Consider the following 16,247-nt stretch of genomic DNA (forward strand, 5'->3'; position numbering starts at 1 on the left):
TATTGCAAATGTTTTTATGTTGGAAACAGAAAATACGAGTCCCTTTTCTACTTTATGTAAAAGATTTTTCTTCACAATAAATTGTTGTTAAAAACTTTAGATACAATGATGTTATTTTTAGGGAAGCTTACCATATAAAGTTTGTTATGATTGATAGCAGTGGTCCCCAAACATCTGAACTTTAGACTACGATTCAACTATTTGAAGGAAAACATTTAATGTCAATGTTATTACTAAAGCTTGCAGTTAAAACTCATTTTCTAGATTTCTTAATTTAGAAAATAATTTCTTAATTACACCAGTTTGGTCCATCTGACTGACCATATGCATTATTAATGTGAGAATTTAAATCTCTGACACATAAAATACAGCATCAAATACTGTTTCTAATCCGGCCTTTGTAATTGTTATCTGACATCCTGATATTTTGGTGATGATTGCAGTTTGATTTGTGCAGCTCTACTTTTTATTCTTGTAAGTTATTTAAAGGTATGCAGGGAATCTTAAAAGCTCTGTGTATTCCTGACCTTAGCTCAGGAAACCACTGACTTACAAATGTTATTGGCATTAAATATGTCAGTGGTAGCATTCAAAGCTATGATTTATGAATATATCCCTTTTTTCCTCTCTTCTGTAGAAGGTCAGCAGGCTTGAGGAGCAAGAGAAGGAGGTGGTCAGCGCTCTGAGATACTTTAAGACCATTGTGGATAAAATGGTGGTGGAGAAGAAAGTGCTGGAAATGCTGCCAGGCTCAGCCAGCAAGGTCCTAGAAGCAATCTTGCCTCTGGTCCAGGTAGAGGCCCGGATACAGCATAGGTAAGCCCTGCTTCTGTTGGTCACTCTTTGAATGTATGCCTGTGTAAAATTCTCTTTGAATGTAATAATTACTGGAAAGTTACTGTATATAAATATTTATTCAGCATATTATTCTTTGCCTTTTATTCTCTTTTTGTCATTGAAACCCCTCATAAAGTGGTTTATAGGATGTTTGCTTCCTCATTCCAGATTGTTAATGTTTTGTGAGGGATATGCGTCGGCTTCGGGTTTCTCATACTTTATACAGGTGCTGGTCATAAAATTAGAATATCATGAAAAAGTAGATTGATTTCAGTAATTCCATTTAAAAAGTGAAACTTGTATATTATATTCATACATTACATACAAACTCATATATTTCAGATGTTTATTTTGTTTAATTTTGATGATTACAAATGACAACAAATGAAAATCTCAAATTCATCATATCAGAAAATTAGAATATTGTGAAAAGGTTCAAAATTGATGGCCCCTGGTGCCACACTCTAATCAGCTAATTAACTCAAACCACCTGCAAAAGCCTTTAAATGGTCTTTCAGTCTAGTTCTATAGGCTACACAATCATGGGGAAGACTGCTGACTTGACAGTTGTCCAAAAGACGACCATCGACACCTTGCACAAGGAGGGCAAGACACAAAGGGTCATCGCTAAAGAGGCTGGCTGTTCACAGAGCTCAGTGTCCAAGCACATTAATAGAGAGACGAAGGGAAGGAAAAGATGTGGTCGAAAAAAGTGCACAAGCAAGAGAGATAACCGCACCCTGGAGAGGATTGTGAAACAAAACCCATTCAAAAATGTGGGGGAGATTCACAAAGAGTGGACTGCAGCTGGAGTGAGTGCTTCAAGAACCACCACACACAGACGTATGAAAGACATGGGTTTCTGCTGTCGCATTCCTTGTGTCAAGCCACTCTTGAACCACAGACAGCGTCAGAAGCGTCTTGCCTGGGCTAAAGAGAAACAGGACTGGACTGCTGGTGAGTGGTCCAAAGTCATGTTCTCTGATGAAAGTAAATTTTGCATTTCCTTTGGAAATCAAGGTCCCAGAGTCTGGAGGAAAAGAAGAGAGGCACTTCATCCACGTTGCTTGAAGTCCAGTGTAAAGTTTCCACAGTCAGTGATGGTTTGGGGTGCCATGTCATCTGCTGGTGTTGGTCCATTGTGTTTTCTGAGGTCCAGGGTCAACGCAGCCACATACCAGGAAGTTTTAGAGCACTTCATGCTTCCTGCAGCTGACCAACTTTTTGGAGATGCAGATTTCATTTTCCAACAGGACTTGGCACCTGCACACAGTGCCAAAGCTACCAGTACCTGGTTGAAGGACCATGGTATCCCTGTTCTTAATTGGCCAGCAAACTCTCCTGACCTTAACCCCATAGAAAATCTATGGGGTATTGTGAAGAAGAAGATGCAATACACCAGACCCAACAATTCAGAAGAGCTAAAAGCCACTATTAGAGCAACCTGGGCTATCATAACACCTGAGCAGTGCCACAGACTGATCGACTCCATGCCACGCCGCATTGCTGCAGTAATACAGGCCAAAGGAGGCCCAACTAAATACTGAGTGCTGTACATGCTCATACTTTTCATGTTCATACTTTTCAGTTGGCCAACATTTCTATAAATCCTTTGTTTTTATTGGTCTTCAGTAATATTCTAATTTTCTGATATGATGAATTTGAGATTTTCATTTGTTGTCATTTGTAATCATCAAAATTAAACAAAATAAACATCTGAAATATATGAGTTTGTATGTAATGTATGAATATAATATACAAGTTTCACTTTTTAAATGGAATTACTGAAATCAATCTACTTTTTCATGATATTCTAATTTTATGACCAGCACCTGTATCTGAAGCGTGATTTATTGCTTGATTTATTTATTTTTTAAATAACGCTGTAGGTACAATGATTATTCTTTAACATTTGAACCATTTAGTTTTACTTTCAATATTTCTGTCTTGCCCTTAAGCAGCCAAACCTTCAAAAGAAATTTACCCTGCAGTTTTTGTGGAGTGTCGGGGCATGTTAAAAACTTTTTTCTTATTTATCATGTGTGTCTCCACCAGTACTGATAGAGGAATGAAGGTCAGAGGCCACCACCCCTCACCCTGTTCCTTTAACACTTTAGAGTGACCTTAGTCCCTGGAGTTGAAGCCCAACTTGATTCCAGCTTAGATTTGTATAATAAATTTGAGTTTTGGCAACTTGTACTGCCTAATGGTAAAAAGTATTTTAACAGAGGTTGCTTTGGGGTACATCTTCTACAAACTCTTATTTGCAATAAAGCAGTGTTTTCTGGTAACTCCCTAAAAATTTGAACCATGCAAACCATGTTGCTCAAAGCTGCTGCTGTTTTAGATTTACCGTATCCCCCTTTGTTGCACTGCAACGTATAGCTCATGTCTTTTCAGTCCTCAAATCCTTCTAATTCCAGTAGATTCAGCCGTCTCCCACTCACTTCAGGGATAAGCCCTGCAGAGACGGTCGAAGAATATGCCTGTGTTGTGAATCTGTTGCAACACGTTGATACAGGCTTACACCACACCTTAGTATTGGGTCTGAATGCACAATGAACTGCTTGGAGAAACATCCCGCTTCTTTGTGTTGCTGTTTAGGCTGCGTTCAAGGCTACAAAGCTTATAACTCCTGAGTTTGTTGTCAGCCATTTGTATGAGACCAAACATATATTTTGTCTTAAAAAGATGCATTAAAGCAGAGTGCTTTGTAAAAGTTTGTCGTGTTTAATATATGGTTTTATTTGATGGGCCAACTCAAAGTCAGGCGTTTTTTTTTCATTTATCCTTGTGAAGCAAGATTCTGTAGATTTTTTTTTTTTTTTTTGCAGCCTCGGGTGTTTTAGAAAATGTTTCCTCAAGCTTTAGATATGTAAAGAAGGAATCTTTGCCAATTCTTTTTCACAACATTACAAAACAGTCGTGTTGGATTTAAACCTTGTTAGAAAAGCAGTTATGTAAAGTATTTTTTTTTTGCAATTACAGCTAAAAAGTGGCAAATTATTCACACTGTTGATGTGACTTCATCCTACTGAAGTCAAAATCTAACAAAGAAGAATATCTCTTTAATTAACTCTCCCTCAAGACTCCATTTACATTATGAAGTGTATGTTTCTTTGCTAAACACAAAAGTGCTATTTAATCATGTTTTGAAATAGCTTGCGTTTATATTTCACTGAAACAAACCTTATTACTTTTGATCACATCAGAAATGTTTAATGTTTAGCATTGTTCCTGATTTGTCGAGAGTAAAAGTAATAATTGACCCAAAAAAAAATATTTGTGTATCTCTGCAGCTCCTCTAGAGTAAAAACAGGCCCCTTGGCCTCCTTTCTGATTAATGTTCTTCTTGTCTGGACTTTGTAGATATTTGATCTTGTTTTAGTGGGTTTAAAGTCATCCTGAAATTTTTGCGTTTTGAATAACAGATTTAACATTTCTCTATGTGATGTCATATCTTAGGATATTGTTTGATAGCTTAACATTATTCTCTAACTTTGTGTATTTCAGCCCGACTTTTGTGGTGGGATTCTTGGTCTTTATTATTTTCATTATCTGGTGCTGTTTACTATCAAACTCAAAGGTAGCCTTGTTTATTTGGAGTTCTTATAAAGGGAGACTTTATATAAAAAGTGGTATATGTTTTTAATAATTTAAATTGGTTCTTGGTATGGAGTATAAGGGTAAAGTGGGTGAATATAATTAAAATGCCAAAATTTTTTCTTAATTTTTTTGCAAAAACTTCTGAATACATTTATTTTTTCTTTGCAATTCACAACAATACTAGATATAATTTTTTTAATAAATATTTTGTGTGTGTGTTGATCTGGATATGTTTCCTATAAGGTAAGCCGTTTGTTAGGTTTGCAACGTGCTGAAAATCAAGTAGTGTTCTTAGTTTTTAATTTTTTTTATTTACTGCCTTTTGAATATGTGTTCATCCAGGACCCGTTTTCAATTTTTTCACAAATCCCATTTTGTTTTCCTATTTCCCTGTGCTGCACATTTGATTTTCCTATTATTACTCTACACCACTTTATTCCTTCCTTCCTACCTCTTACTTGTTTCCTTTTAATGGCTTTATACACGTTAACCTTCACCCTGCCTCAATCTCTCATGCTTCTCTCCAGCTCGGCCCTGTCTTCGTGCCACAGCCGCGTCTATCAGAGTCTGGCCAATCTCATCCGTTGGGCAGACCAGGTCATGCTGGACGGCATCGACCTGGACGACAAAGAAAGTGTGATCGCAGTCACCAGCGTTATTAAGGCAGTGCTGGATGGAGTGAAGGTATTCTTTTTAGCTGTTTTTTTTTTAGCATTCTTTTCCTCACATGCATGAATGAGTCCCAAACTCTGCTGCACTTCTGCCAACAGGAACTGGTGAAACTGACCATTGAGAAACAGGAGCAGCCATCACCCACCACCCCCAATAAACCGGCACCACCTGTTACAGCAGCTGAGAGGTGCACATAGAGTTTATCCGCTTGAATGAAAGAAACACACAGGACAGTTGACTTACACAGGTGGCTTTTGTGTTTGCAGCAACGTTTCCGTGGAGGTGCCCTTGGTGGATACTGAGCAGGATGTCTCGAATCGGACAGCTCCAGCATCCTCTCCTGCTAAAGCTGCCCCTGAACTACAAGAGGAGGATGTTGCTCCACCCAAACCTCCTCTTCCTGAGGCCAAAGTGGCAGAACTCAGGTGACCACCTCACACCCCTTAAGCAGAATATTAGGCCTTCTAACTGCACAATGAAGATAATAATCAAGCAACACTTTGCTGCTTCTTTCCTACTGTTTTGTGTAATTTAAAAAATGTGAAATAGACAGGTATAAATTATAGCTCAGCTATAAAAGGGTTTTGTTTTCAGCATTCTTGCTGTTCAGTGTTATTTTTGATCCAGTGTATGTTCCCAAGATTTGCACAACTTCTAAACCTTTTATGAGCTGTCCCACCATCTTTCTTACTCTTCCCGCTGTGTCTCTTATTTTCTTTGTTTTGTTTCATCCTTGGTCTCCATTCTGGAAACAGAGCACAGTTGAGTGCTGACGCTGGCCAGAGGAGACCCTCTCAGAAGGAGAAGTATGTCAGGCCATAGGGTCGTCCTATTTCATAATAACATCCCACCCTCAAACCTCACAAAGATTCTGGATTGGATGAAGGCATTTGGCTTGCATGGTTGCATTTATCCCAAAGTCTGTGGCATCCTTGGTAACCCGCTGAAGACCTCCTCATCCAACCAGAACGCTGTCTGGTGCATGAGCGTGTGTGACTGACCTATGAATTGTGGTTCCGCTGACTTCATATCATGGTCACCTTTGTTTGCTCGCCTCCCCCCTCCCCCACCGCATTTTGAGCTTATATTAACTCTGAGAGTATTTAAGTTTGATGGACAGGATAATTCTGTGCCTTATTTTAATGTAGCTTTACTTAAAACACTTTATTTCATCCTGGTGCAGAGGGATGACGTTTGTGTTCATGTTCATATATCCATGTTTTATCTAAGGGTATACATGCCTAAAAGTCTGGCCTTCTTTTTTGTGATTGACTGTACTACGGAAACTTTGCTCCCTCCTTTCGTATCTCTAACAGACCCCCTTTTTTCCCCTCTATAGTCCACCACCAGCACTTCCACCTAAGAAACGCCAGTCAGCCCCTTCACCAACACCAGTAGCAGTTGTTGCTCCGATGAGCCGTGGCTCCAGTTTACCATGCAGCGACCACAGACAGGTGAGAGACTGATCGGATCCTGGCTTTCCAGACTAAAAGCAAACACTGTATACTGTTCTACTTTTAGCCATACTTGTATACTTAATTTTATTTAAAAAGGTAATCAGTACCACTCTGGCAAAGTGCTATCTTGCTCTGTTAAGGTTGCTTTATAAAGCTAAAGGTAAAAATGAGAAAGAAATAAAATTTTTCTGCTTATGGCTTTAGAACAGCAATGGCCAGAATGTCTCATAATTGTTCTGATTTGTCTCCTTTTGCTGATCATCAACATTTTTTAATCCTTCACAGTCTAACAGTTATAGGAACACGTAAGCCACAGCAAAAGAAAAGCCCTTTTAGTCAAGAGAATCCTGAACGTGTGAATCTTCTATTTCTGGGCAGGAATACGAGCATGAATTTTTTCAGAGGCGTTTCTCTGGGGGGAGCCATTCCTACGGCGGAGACTCCCCTCGTCTCTCTCCCTGCAGCAGCATGGGGAAACTCAGCAAGTCTGACGAGCAGCTCTCTTCCATGGATCAGGACAGCGGTCAGTGTTCTCGTAACACCAGCTGTGAGACGCTGGGTAAGAGCACCGTGACAAATCCAGCTGGTGGGATTCAGTGGATTGTTTGGACTGCAGGAATAACTTTGATTGAGCTCATTTTTTTGTAGTAGATGTATACTGATAGGCTATAATTTGAGGAAAAAATAACACCAATCATCTGGCTACAACATAGTGTTATACTTAAGGTTTATTAGCAAAAACTGTTTACAGAATGTTCTTTGAGGGAAAAAAAAAAAGCCAGAGTCTGAGGTATTATCCATTCTCCAAACTCCAGAGGTAACAGTCCCTTAGTGATCAGACTACAGGGATCCCACCCTGTAATCCACAGAGTCTGTTACCTACAAGTAACCATCTAAGGGGTCTGTACTCAGTCTGAAAAAGCATGAAATCATACCTTAGGTAGTTTTAACAATTGCTTTTTATTCTGCTGTCCAGCAGCTGCACACATCTGTTCATGCATCCATTCTTTCATCATTCTCTCTGTACATTCATCAATCTATTTCTTCTAAAATTATAGAAATTCTTACATCTGCCTCTCCTTCCTTCCTGCCTTTCTTCCTCTCTTCCTCCCCTCCAGTTCATGCATTCTACAGTCTCTATAGCTTAAGAAATGTAAAAATATCTACAATGAATTTATTATATTCATGCTTCAACTGTTGCCTATAAAGTGGCGGAGAACTATGGAAATATACAATAGAAAAGTATGGAGTTGTGACATGAACAATGTATGGGAACCCCGTTTGACCGCTCAGGGATTTTCTTTTTCTTTTTTTTGTTAAATCATAAACTAAAGAGCTAATCCCAAACTAACAGCTGTAGAAATAAAAGCTTTTTTAAAATGTCTAACTTGATTTATTGATGATAACTTGATTTGTTTTTGATTATCCAGTCGAAAACATTTTTTCTCTTTTTGCCAACTGTTATAAGTCATTTACTCAAAATCATTTTACCAACATTAAATTTGTCGTTAACTTTTCAGACAACACGGAGAGTTATGACCCGGATTACGACTTCCTCCATCAGGACCTGTCTGCCGGCGATAACCTTCCCACAGCCCAGGTGGGAGGCTGTCTGAGCCCCCTGCCCGAGTCTCTCAGCGAGTCCTCGTCCCCTGTTCCCGGTCAACATCTCACACCCCCCCCTCTGAGCGCCCCTCCATCCCAGCAGCCAGAGTACTGGAGTCCCCAGCCCAATCAGACTAATCCACTCCTGTCATGCCGCACCAGCGCTCCCCCCGCCCTGCCTCTGAAAAAACGCCGTAGCACCCAGACGTCGCCCTTCCCTGACGTAGGCTCCAGGGTGCTGTATGAGCGCTACCCCTCCCAGTATGACAACCTGTCAGAAGAGGAGCTACACCCAACACCGCCATTCCCCCTGTTCACACCCATCTCCCCCATGCCCCAGACGAATGGAGGAGTTTTTGTCTCCCAGTTCATAGCCAGTGAGAATGCGGATGTCCCGGCCAGCCCTCCACCGCTTCCTGAAAAGAAAAACAGACACAGTAAGTGGGGTTAGGTTGTGAAGGACAAAGAAGGGACGCCCTCTGAATAAAATGAACGTAGAACTGAAGAGTACAAATAAAAGTCAAGAACAAAGGCTAATCAGGGGAAGAGTAAATAATGAGGTTGATTAGGAAGAGGAAGGGGACGTTAACATTGCTTCATCGGCAGCTTATTAAAGCGTCGCTCATGTCAAAGAAAGATTCACTATAGAGGCAGGAAGTAAATACTAGGATGTGCCACAATAGGTCTGGGAGAAGGGCCGCAGAGGGCAATATGTGGTCACTTCCTCGCCCGCTTTATCCATCACTTCCTCACATGCTACTGTATTATGTCATTCAGGCAATCAGCCCTACCTCATTGTTGAAGCACTTTTTGCAGATTATGACAACAGTCTAAAGAATGCCAAAAGTTCAACCAGCTTCCTGAAAGTTTAGAGAGGAGTTCATTCATTGGTCACTGGTTTCTTCTGAGTCACTGGAGGAGTTTATTCACCTCTCAGAAACTAACGGTGGTCGTCTCATTAATGCAGCCTGGACTAGTTAATGTTATCAGGAATATTCTAGCAACTTGCTTTATAGTTTCTGTTAAAATCATGTAGATGATGGACTGCAGATAAGAAGAAGTGAGACTTTTTGGGAATAAATAGGAGATATGTAGACATTTTCCTTCATTTTTTCAATGCATTTTATATGATAGACAGATACAATAAAATCGTAATTTTAATAGCTTACAGTAATTTGGAAGCTCTCTTCCAACTTTCCAAATCCGTAATTGTTTCCGTTCTATAAATGTTCAAATTATTTGTAATATGCTCAACGTTAGACAGACAGAGGATATTTGTAAACGGCTGATATTAAAGTCTTTTTGCAGACCAATGTTTTGGATTTGGGATTGAACTGTGAATAGGGCCTTCTAACGCTTTTTCACAGCGGCTAAAATGTTCCCACAGCATCATGTTGCTACCTCTGTGTTATTGCAGGATTTTGTTTTTTGTTCCTTTTTTAATCACAAAAGCTATAAAACTTTCTATGAGGAAATTTATGTAATACATTTTACTCAATATCAAATTGTAAATAGGTCTATCCTCACTTGGCTGATTTTAACCTCATTATTCAAATCTTTTATCTAATCCCCGTTCCTCCAGTTCTTCAATATATGCAGTTTATGGAGGACTACTCGGAGCCACAGCCCTCCGTTTTTTACCAGATGCCACAGAGTGAGAGGATCTACGAGCAGCATAACAAGCTTTTCCAGGAGGTGTACGGCTTCAACGACTCCTTCAGCAGCACAGACTCTGTTCACGAGCCGCTGCAGCCGCCTGCATTGCCTCCAAAACAAAGACAGCTGGTAAGAAATGCTCAACTCAGGCACTCATTCCTGAAGTTATGAAACCAGTTGGTTTCATACTGTTCCTGTCTCGTATAGCAGTGTGGTTGGAGTACATAAACAGCCTGATTCACTAATTTGAACCGCATGAGCTGGGGTGTACTTCAAATTCCTTAGATTTTCATGCCTCCTGTGGGGTGGCGAAAAAGAGAGAATCTGTCATGTATTTTTTCTTCTCTTATCTTGTCATCTCAGGACCCATTCAGCTCTCTCTGTATCTTTAGTCTTGGTCATTATTGTAGCCAAAGGAGGCAGACATCTGTGTGCCCAACCAGGCATTAGCTCAACGGCGAGAGACGGGAACAGATTTTATCAGCAGCACATCAGATCCAGAGATTTAATCTTAATCTGAGGCAGCGTTTGGGTTAATTGAGACAACACCCTGCAGGTGAATCATTGGCGAAAGAGACATAATAGGACAAGTCACCGCAAACGACCGCTCAATTTCAGACTCTAATGTCAAACTGCTTTGAAGTGAGTTTGAAAACCATTAATGTTAATTTTCTTTAAAAAAAGAAAACTCCTTTATATGTAGACAGTGTGACAGACGCCCTATTGGTCAAAGGTTTAGACACAGTTTGTAGCACTGCTCCAATGTTTGTAATTTAATAGAGTTTGCTATTTCTTTATCATTGTCTACATTGACGATATGTAGTGATGACATCAAAACTGAGGCAAAAAATAAGGACAAACCATTGATTTTAAGGGTGTCCAAACTTTTGACAGAGTGTAAATCCAGACTTTAAGCTTTTTGCTATTTTTAAACCTGCATGTTTGTGGACCATGAACTAAAAAATAAAAGATAAACTTCTGATTCATTTCATAGACAGGAAAATGAAATCCACCTTCTATAAATCCTCTTTTTTTTTTTATCCACACCTGACAGTTTTTTTTTCTTTTTTATTCTTATCATTCTTTTTGTCTATGAGCGATTTGGTCACACTGCACACATTTGTGCCGCTGCAGCAGGCCTTAATCCAGCCTCGTGTTTTTTGGAGTTGATGAGCTGGAGGCCTACTGGAATAAGCCTGTTTGCCCCCTGCATAAACCCATGTTACAGGCTTACATGCTTTGGCGACTTTACACAGCTTTGCAAAAAAAAAAAAAAAAGTAATTCCAGCTGCTGGGTGGATAAGGGCTGAAAATAAACCCCCTGAACAGATCGTATTGGCTCTGTTTGGACCATGTAGTAGTTGGCCTTGTTTCCTCCAAAGCTTCAAAGCGAAGAATTTTAAAATGTTACCTGTATGTGTCGTGTGAACTTTGAGTACCTAAGGTTTCTTTAGCAGACTGAAGAGGCCATTACAGTTCTGGTAAATCTTTCCATATCTTCTTGTATTATAACCACAGACTTCAACACAAAAAATAAACTAGTGTTTGACTGTGAAATGAAAGAAAAGATGCATGATTTTCAACTTTTTTTCATTTGAAACTTTCTGATTTGCACAAAACGCCGTGTGGTGACAACTCTGACTGCAAATCAGATGCACAAATCTGCTTGAGACAAAGGTCTGTGGTTTTAATGTGAAAAAATGGGTAAAAAATTCAAAAGATGGGAATATTTTTGCCAGATATTGTAATTCTCGCTCCATGAATCCTTCTTTCTGCAGTGTGACTTGCTGTGTCTCATCTTGGCAGCAGAAGTGTTCTCGGCTTTTATCACTCTGACTTTACTGTCGGGCTGCAGCTGAACTTCGATTGAATCTGCTCTAACACAGTCTTACTTACTACAGTAATCAACTGTTCACTCTTTTTTTTTCCTTTAACCCACTCTGAGCCTCCACTTAACCTAAATTACTCTCTCTCTCTTTATTTCTTTTCATCTTCTCTATCTTTTCCTTCGTTTGTTCTCCTCCTCAGGCCTCCCACTCCTCTTCCCCTTCTTCCTCCTCCTCCTCTCTCTCCTGCCACCTCCAGCCGTCTGTAGCGGCTATGGAGGAGGCGGGCTCTGGGCTGGGCCTCAGCATGTCCGTCTCTAACTCCTACCTGATCGGCCAGGCGTCTTTAACCACACCCACGGTGAGTCAGCCCCCTCCTTACCTCTTCCTGGGGAGCTCCGCCTCTCTCGCCAATCCTTCAAACGGAGGCTCCGTGGGTGCTGTGTGGTGGAGTGGTCCTGAGGTGGCTTGACCTTTGCGTGCTCCATATGTGATTGTCTGTTCACCCTCATGCTCACTAACAGGGCTTTTTAACCTCATAGAAGATTAGTTAAATCATGAATAATATACCCTTTCTATGATCATGAATGCTTGCAGTTGTTTGTTGTGTTTGTGTGCTTTTGCTGGCTTGTAGCTACCCTGCTCTGTGTGGCCGTTTGCTTTGCTAATGCTTGGTCTCTTCAAGTGGGGTGTTCTTAAGGTTTTCTTTGGAAATCTAACAAGTAAAAACTTAATATATATATTTTAGGTATATTTTGCAGGTGATGGAAAAAAAGTTAACAGTATTTCATTAGTTGATGCTGATTCCATTGATATTTTACCTTTTATGTATAGTATTAAAGCAACAACAGTCTGTTCAACTCAGTTAAGGGTAAAATCTATCCTTTAGATAGTGGGGGAAATAAACTTGTTGAGCAAAAGCAAAAAAAACATTCCCACCTTTCAGTTATTTATTAATATCATTATTGTAACCACAGTTATGACATTGCATGTTTTCCTCATATTGAGTAGCATTAGTTCCTAGTATCCTTGTGTTATTTTGGGCTTACCAGCTGGAAGGTTTGGGTCTAATGAGATCTCAGAATGTAAAAATCAAGTAATCTTTCTCATCAAAGTGAATGCTGCTTGTGAAGTGCTATTAACTGGTGAAATAAGTGACAGCGCTTATCATTTTGGGCCCTAGTTGGAAGATAGGATACAGTGGGATTTCTTATGTTTTTGGAGCTGATTACTTTACTGGCAATACAAGATGATGATCTCTTCCCTTCCATTAGTGCAATAAAATAGCTAACTTGCAGCAGTGTGTGTGCTTATGGTTTAACATCAGATTGCAATCTTGAAATTCAGAAATTGATATCTGGAAAATATCAGAACTTTTAACTGGAAGATGTTTTAGAAACCAATGCATAAGCAAACAATGTGTAAGACTCTTATTTTAATGTAGGAAAAAGTATATTTTCAATTGACCTGCCGTTAAAGAAGCATAGATAATTAACGTTACTAAAGTTGACTAAGGGTAATGCGTTACAAAGCATAGGAGCCTCCAAAGGTTTTTTGCTAAAAAGGCACATCAACAAGTAAGAAAGGCCCTGAATAATAGTATTGTTAGAATAGGGGTTATGATGATGCTATGAAAGCATCTAATACACCGTCTCCATCACTGCAGGTCACCTAGGACTGAATCATTATAAAATAGACAGGCTTTCTTTCACACAACCTGTGATATATGGAGCAAAAACACTCTTATAATGCTCTTTTTACTGTAGGGACAACACTACTATACACTATAAGTAAATCAGACTTAACTGAATGTAGTTCTGCTATATTTTTTCAAATGACTTAGTATAAAAATCTAGCTGGAATCAGGCTCTTGGGCTCATAACTAACAGGATCTCAGCCTCTATCTCGGTTTTATGAATTGTGTTTTACTTTTTTTCTAGAATTGAGAATCTGACCCTTATTTCGGCTGCTGTTGCTAAGTGTAACCCCCCCCCCCCCCCCCCCCCCCCCAAAAAAAAAAAAAAAGAGAGGGTCGCCCAGGGTGACCTCATGACATGTTGCATGAGGCTCGTTAAGACATGACGTGGATCTCCCTCAGGATCCCTCTGGTGGAATGCGGCACCAGATGGACCTGATGGAAAACACATTCCCTGTTTCATCTGCTTTTCCTTTCCTTTCCTCCTCCTCTTCGTCTTCATCCTCCACCGTCTGTCCTAATTCTCCACCATCTTGACTTACCCAATTCCCGAATTTTGCGCAAACCCCCCTTTTGTGAAATTCTGTGGAACGAGTGGATCCTTCTGCCAAGTGGGGAGACGCATTTCCTCAGAGCTTTTTAAGAGTTTGTGTTTTGGTCTGATCTTGTTTGTACAATACAAAAAAAAAAAGTACCACTTGTGTATGACTGTCGGCATTGATCCGCACATGCATGAGTGTGTGCAGTGTTCCTCACTGATCTGTGTCTGCATGGCTCTGTGCCGGAATGCTCAAACAGGGCTGGTATGTGAAACGTGTTCTAACAGGTTACTACTACCTCCCTGCTGACAGGCATCTCCTGTCCTGGTGACACACTGAAACATCTATTCTCTCAATAACTTCTAATGCTGGCTAATTGATCTTTCTGCAAGGTTTATGCCTCTCATTATTGTAGTACAAGTCACCATTGTCTATGTATCCGTGTGTGTGTGTGCGCATGCATGCAGTGCATTTCATGTTTAGGCACATCCTTCCCATAAAATAGAGTTAGTACTGGTGACACTACTTCCTATCCTGCTTTCTATTGTTCGCTTTCTGTTTGCTCTCACTTCTCTTCTCTGATCTCTCAGTTCTTTTGTTTTCTTTTTCCCTTCTTTTTTTCTTTTCCATGCTTTGGTTCTTCTCCACTAGAGCTTGGACCAGGTTGCTTTGACCAATGCCACCACTCTGGATGGCAGCGGGGGCGGTCCAAACGGTTCCTTGGACGGCTCACTGGGTTCTGTGGCTGTCTGTCTTCCCTCTGAGTCTTCTCTCACTGACTCTCTCCACACCTCTGCGGTGAGCTTATATGAAGGAGTTCTTCCGGCATTAATACAATCTGATCGTGGACCTCTGCCCTCTGCAGATTTAAGTTAGATTCCAGCTGTTTTGGGTTTCTGCACTGCTGCACATGTAATGAAAATATATAGTGAGTCATTCGCTCTGTGGCATCTAGGTATCATTATCACTTCCCACAATCTGTGTTCTGTCTTATTATTAGTCTTAAAGGAATCCCAGTAGAGCATGCTATACTGCATGTTCCTGCCAGAGGTAATATTTCTTCTGCATATAATGCACTCCGGTGCCACCTGTTGGTCATGATGGATAATACAGCTCCCTGTAGACACAGGTGCACCGCCATAAATTAAACTGTGATTCAAAAAGTTAATATAATTTAGTAATTAAACTCCTAAAGCTTAATTACACACTCATTAATTTTGTTTTGATTCTGATAATTAAGGTTTACAGGAAGGAAATCTGATGAGTTTCTAGAGAAAATGGACCACTTTAAAATGATCTCTAACACAGGAAGCACGTGGACATCAAAATATCTGCACTCAGGACCTAATGGGGCTCCTTTGCATAATTATTTTTGCCTTGTGCAGCCCAGCAGCGCAGCATTGGAGCAGTGAACCTTTAGCTCTGCTGCAGTGCTAGGGACGCCCTGGCTGATTTAACAGCAGCCTTTTCTCTTCTGTGTAATGTTGTCTGTAGTTTGTCTCATCTTTCCTTCAATGATGCATAGATTCTCTTTAAGTTTTTTTTGTTTTTTTTTATCAGGCATTAAGGCTGCCCAGTCAATTAAATTCACACCACAGTCATAAAAGACAGTACTGGTACATTTTGGCAGAGTGGACAGGAGCTAAGACCTTCTGGAGAATTATTATTAGTATTTTTGTAAAACTAGTGGGGAAATATCAAATGCTTAGTTATTTATGGATAGACAGCTGTGCTCACTTTGAATCAGATAAAACTTGATGGACCAACTCCAGTGGATTAAATGGCATCTCAAATCATCGACTCTGGAAACATCTCACTGGACCTTAAGAACCTTGGTTTCTGTTCCTCTATACTCCTTTCCCCACAAATCGTGGGCTTGATTTCTAAATGATTTGAACCTTGATTTTGGATGACTGTGTAAATGAAAATATCTCCTTATTCCAAGTTAAGAACCTCTGACTTTGCCTCTGGATTAGGAGTGACTGAAGACATGAAATAGGAAAGTTTTAGCCCGTATACTGAACAAATCTGTGCTGTGAGTCTCCAGGCCCAATCTAAGTTTTTGCATCTTCTCTAATGAGCTGTTCCTTAGTTCTCCAAGGCTGTGGTTATCCTTGAAGCCTGTGTGCCTTTTTCCTTTCACTTAACTTTCTATTAATACGCTATGATACAGCACCTCCTTGGTGAGAGTCTCAGTGACCGTTCTATGGACAGCTGTCAAAGTCTTCCCCATCATTTGGTAGACTACAATCTTTCTCTTAAGAATCCCTCCTAATTGGGTTTATGTATTATTTGTTGCTTTTTTCATAACACTTAAAATATATATCACTATATCTTTAGTGGATCTAGTGTA

General features: G+C 40.1%; 1 protein-coding gene across 8 annotated transcripts in view; it reads left to right on the top strand.

The window, feature by feature from the left end:
* Positions 1-16,247, top strand: part of rapgef1b (Rap guanine nucleotide exchange factor (GEF) 1b) — a 49,588-nt gene that overhangs the window by 25,769 nt on the left and 7,572 nt on the right. For 2 of the 8 annotated variants that reach the window (XM_038275063.1, XM_038275064.1), the window contains exons 3-11: positions 638-816; positions 4,971-5,127; positions 5,214-5,302; positions 5,382-5,540; positions 5,871-5,921; positions 6,455-6,569; positions 6,951-7,131; positions 8,093-8,614; positions 9,760-9,962. In XM_038275063.1, coding sequence (XP_038130991.1) covers positions 638-816; positions 4,971-5,127; positions 5,214-5,302; positions 5,382-5,540; positions 5,871-5,921; positions 6,455-6,569; positions 6,951-7,131; positions 8,093-8,614; positions 9,760-9,962 — 1,656 coding nt within the window. Of the gene's footprint in view, positions 1-637; positions 817-4,970; positions 5,128-5,213; positions 5,303-5,381; positions 5,541-5,870; positions 5,922-6,454; positions 6,570-6,950; positions 7,132-8,092; positions 8,615-9,759; positions 9,963-11,861; positions 12,021-14,545; positions 14,693-16,247 lie in introns of all 8 variants that reach the window. The other 6 variants (XM_038275060.1, XM_038275059.1, XM_038275058.1 and 3 more) reach the window with 6 other exon arrangements.

The sequence above is a fragment of the Cyprinodon tularosa genome, unplaced genomic scaffold (assembly GCF_016077235.1).
Source record: "Cyprinodon tularosa strain WSP-4 unplaced genomic scaffold, ASM1607723v1 ctg94, whole genome shotgun sequence".
Taxonomy (NCBI): domain Eukaryota; kingdom Metazoa; phylum Chordata; class Actinopteri; order Cyprinodontiformes; family Cyprinodontidae; genus Cyprinodon; species Cyprinodon tularosa.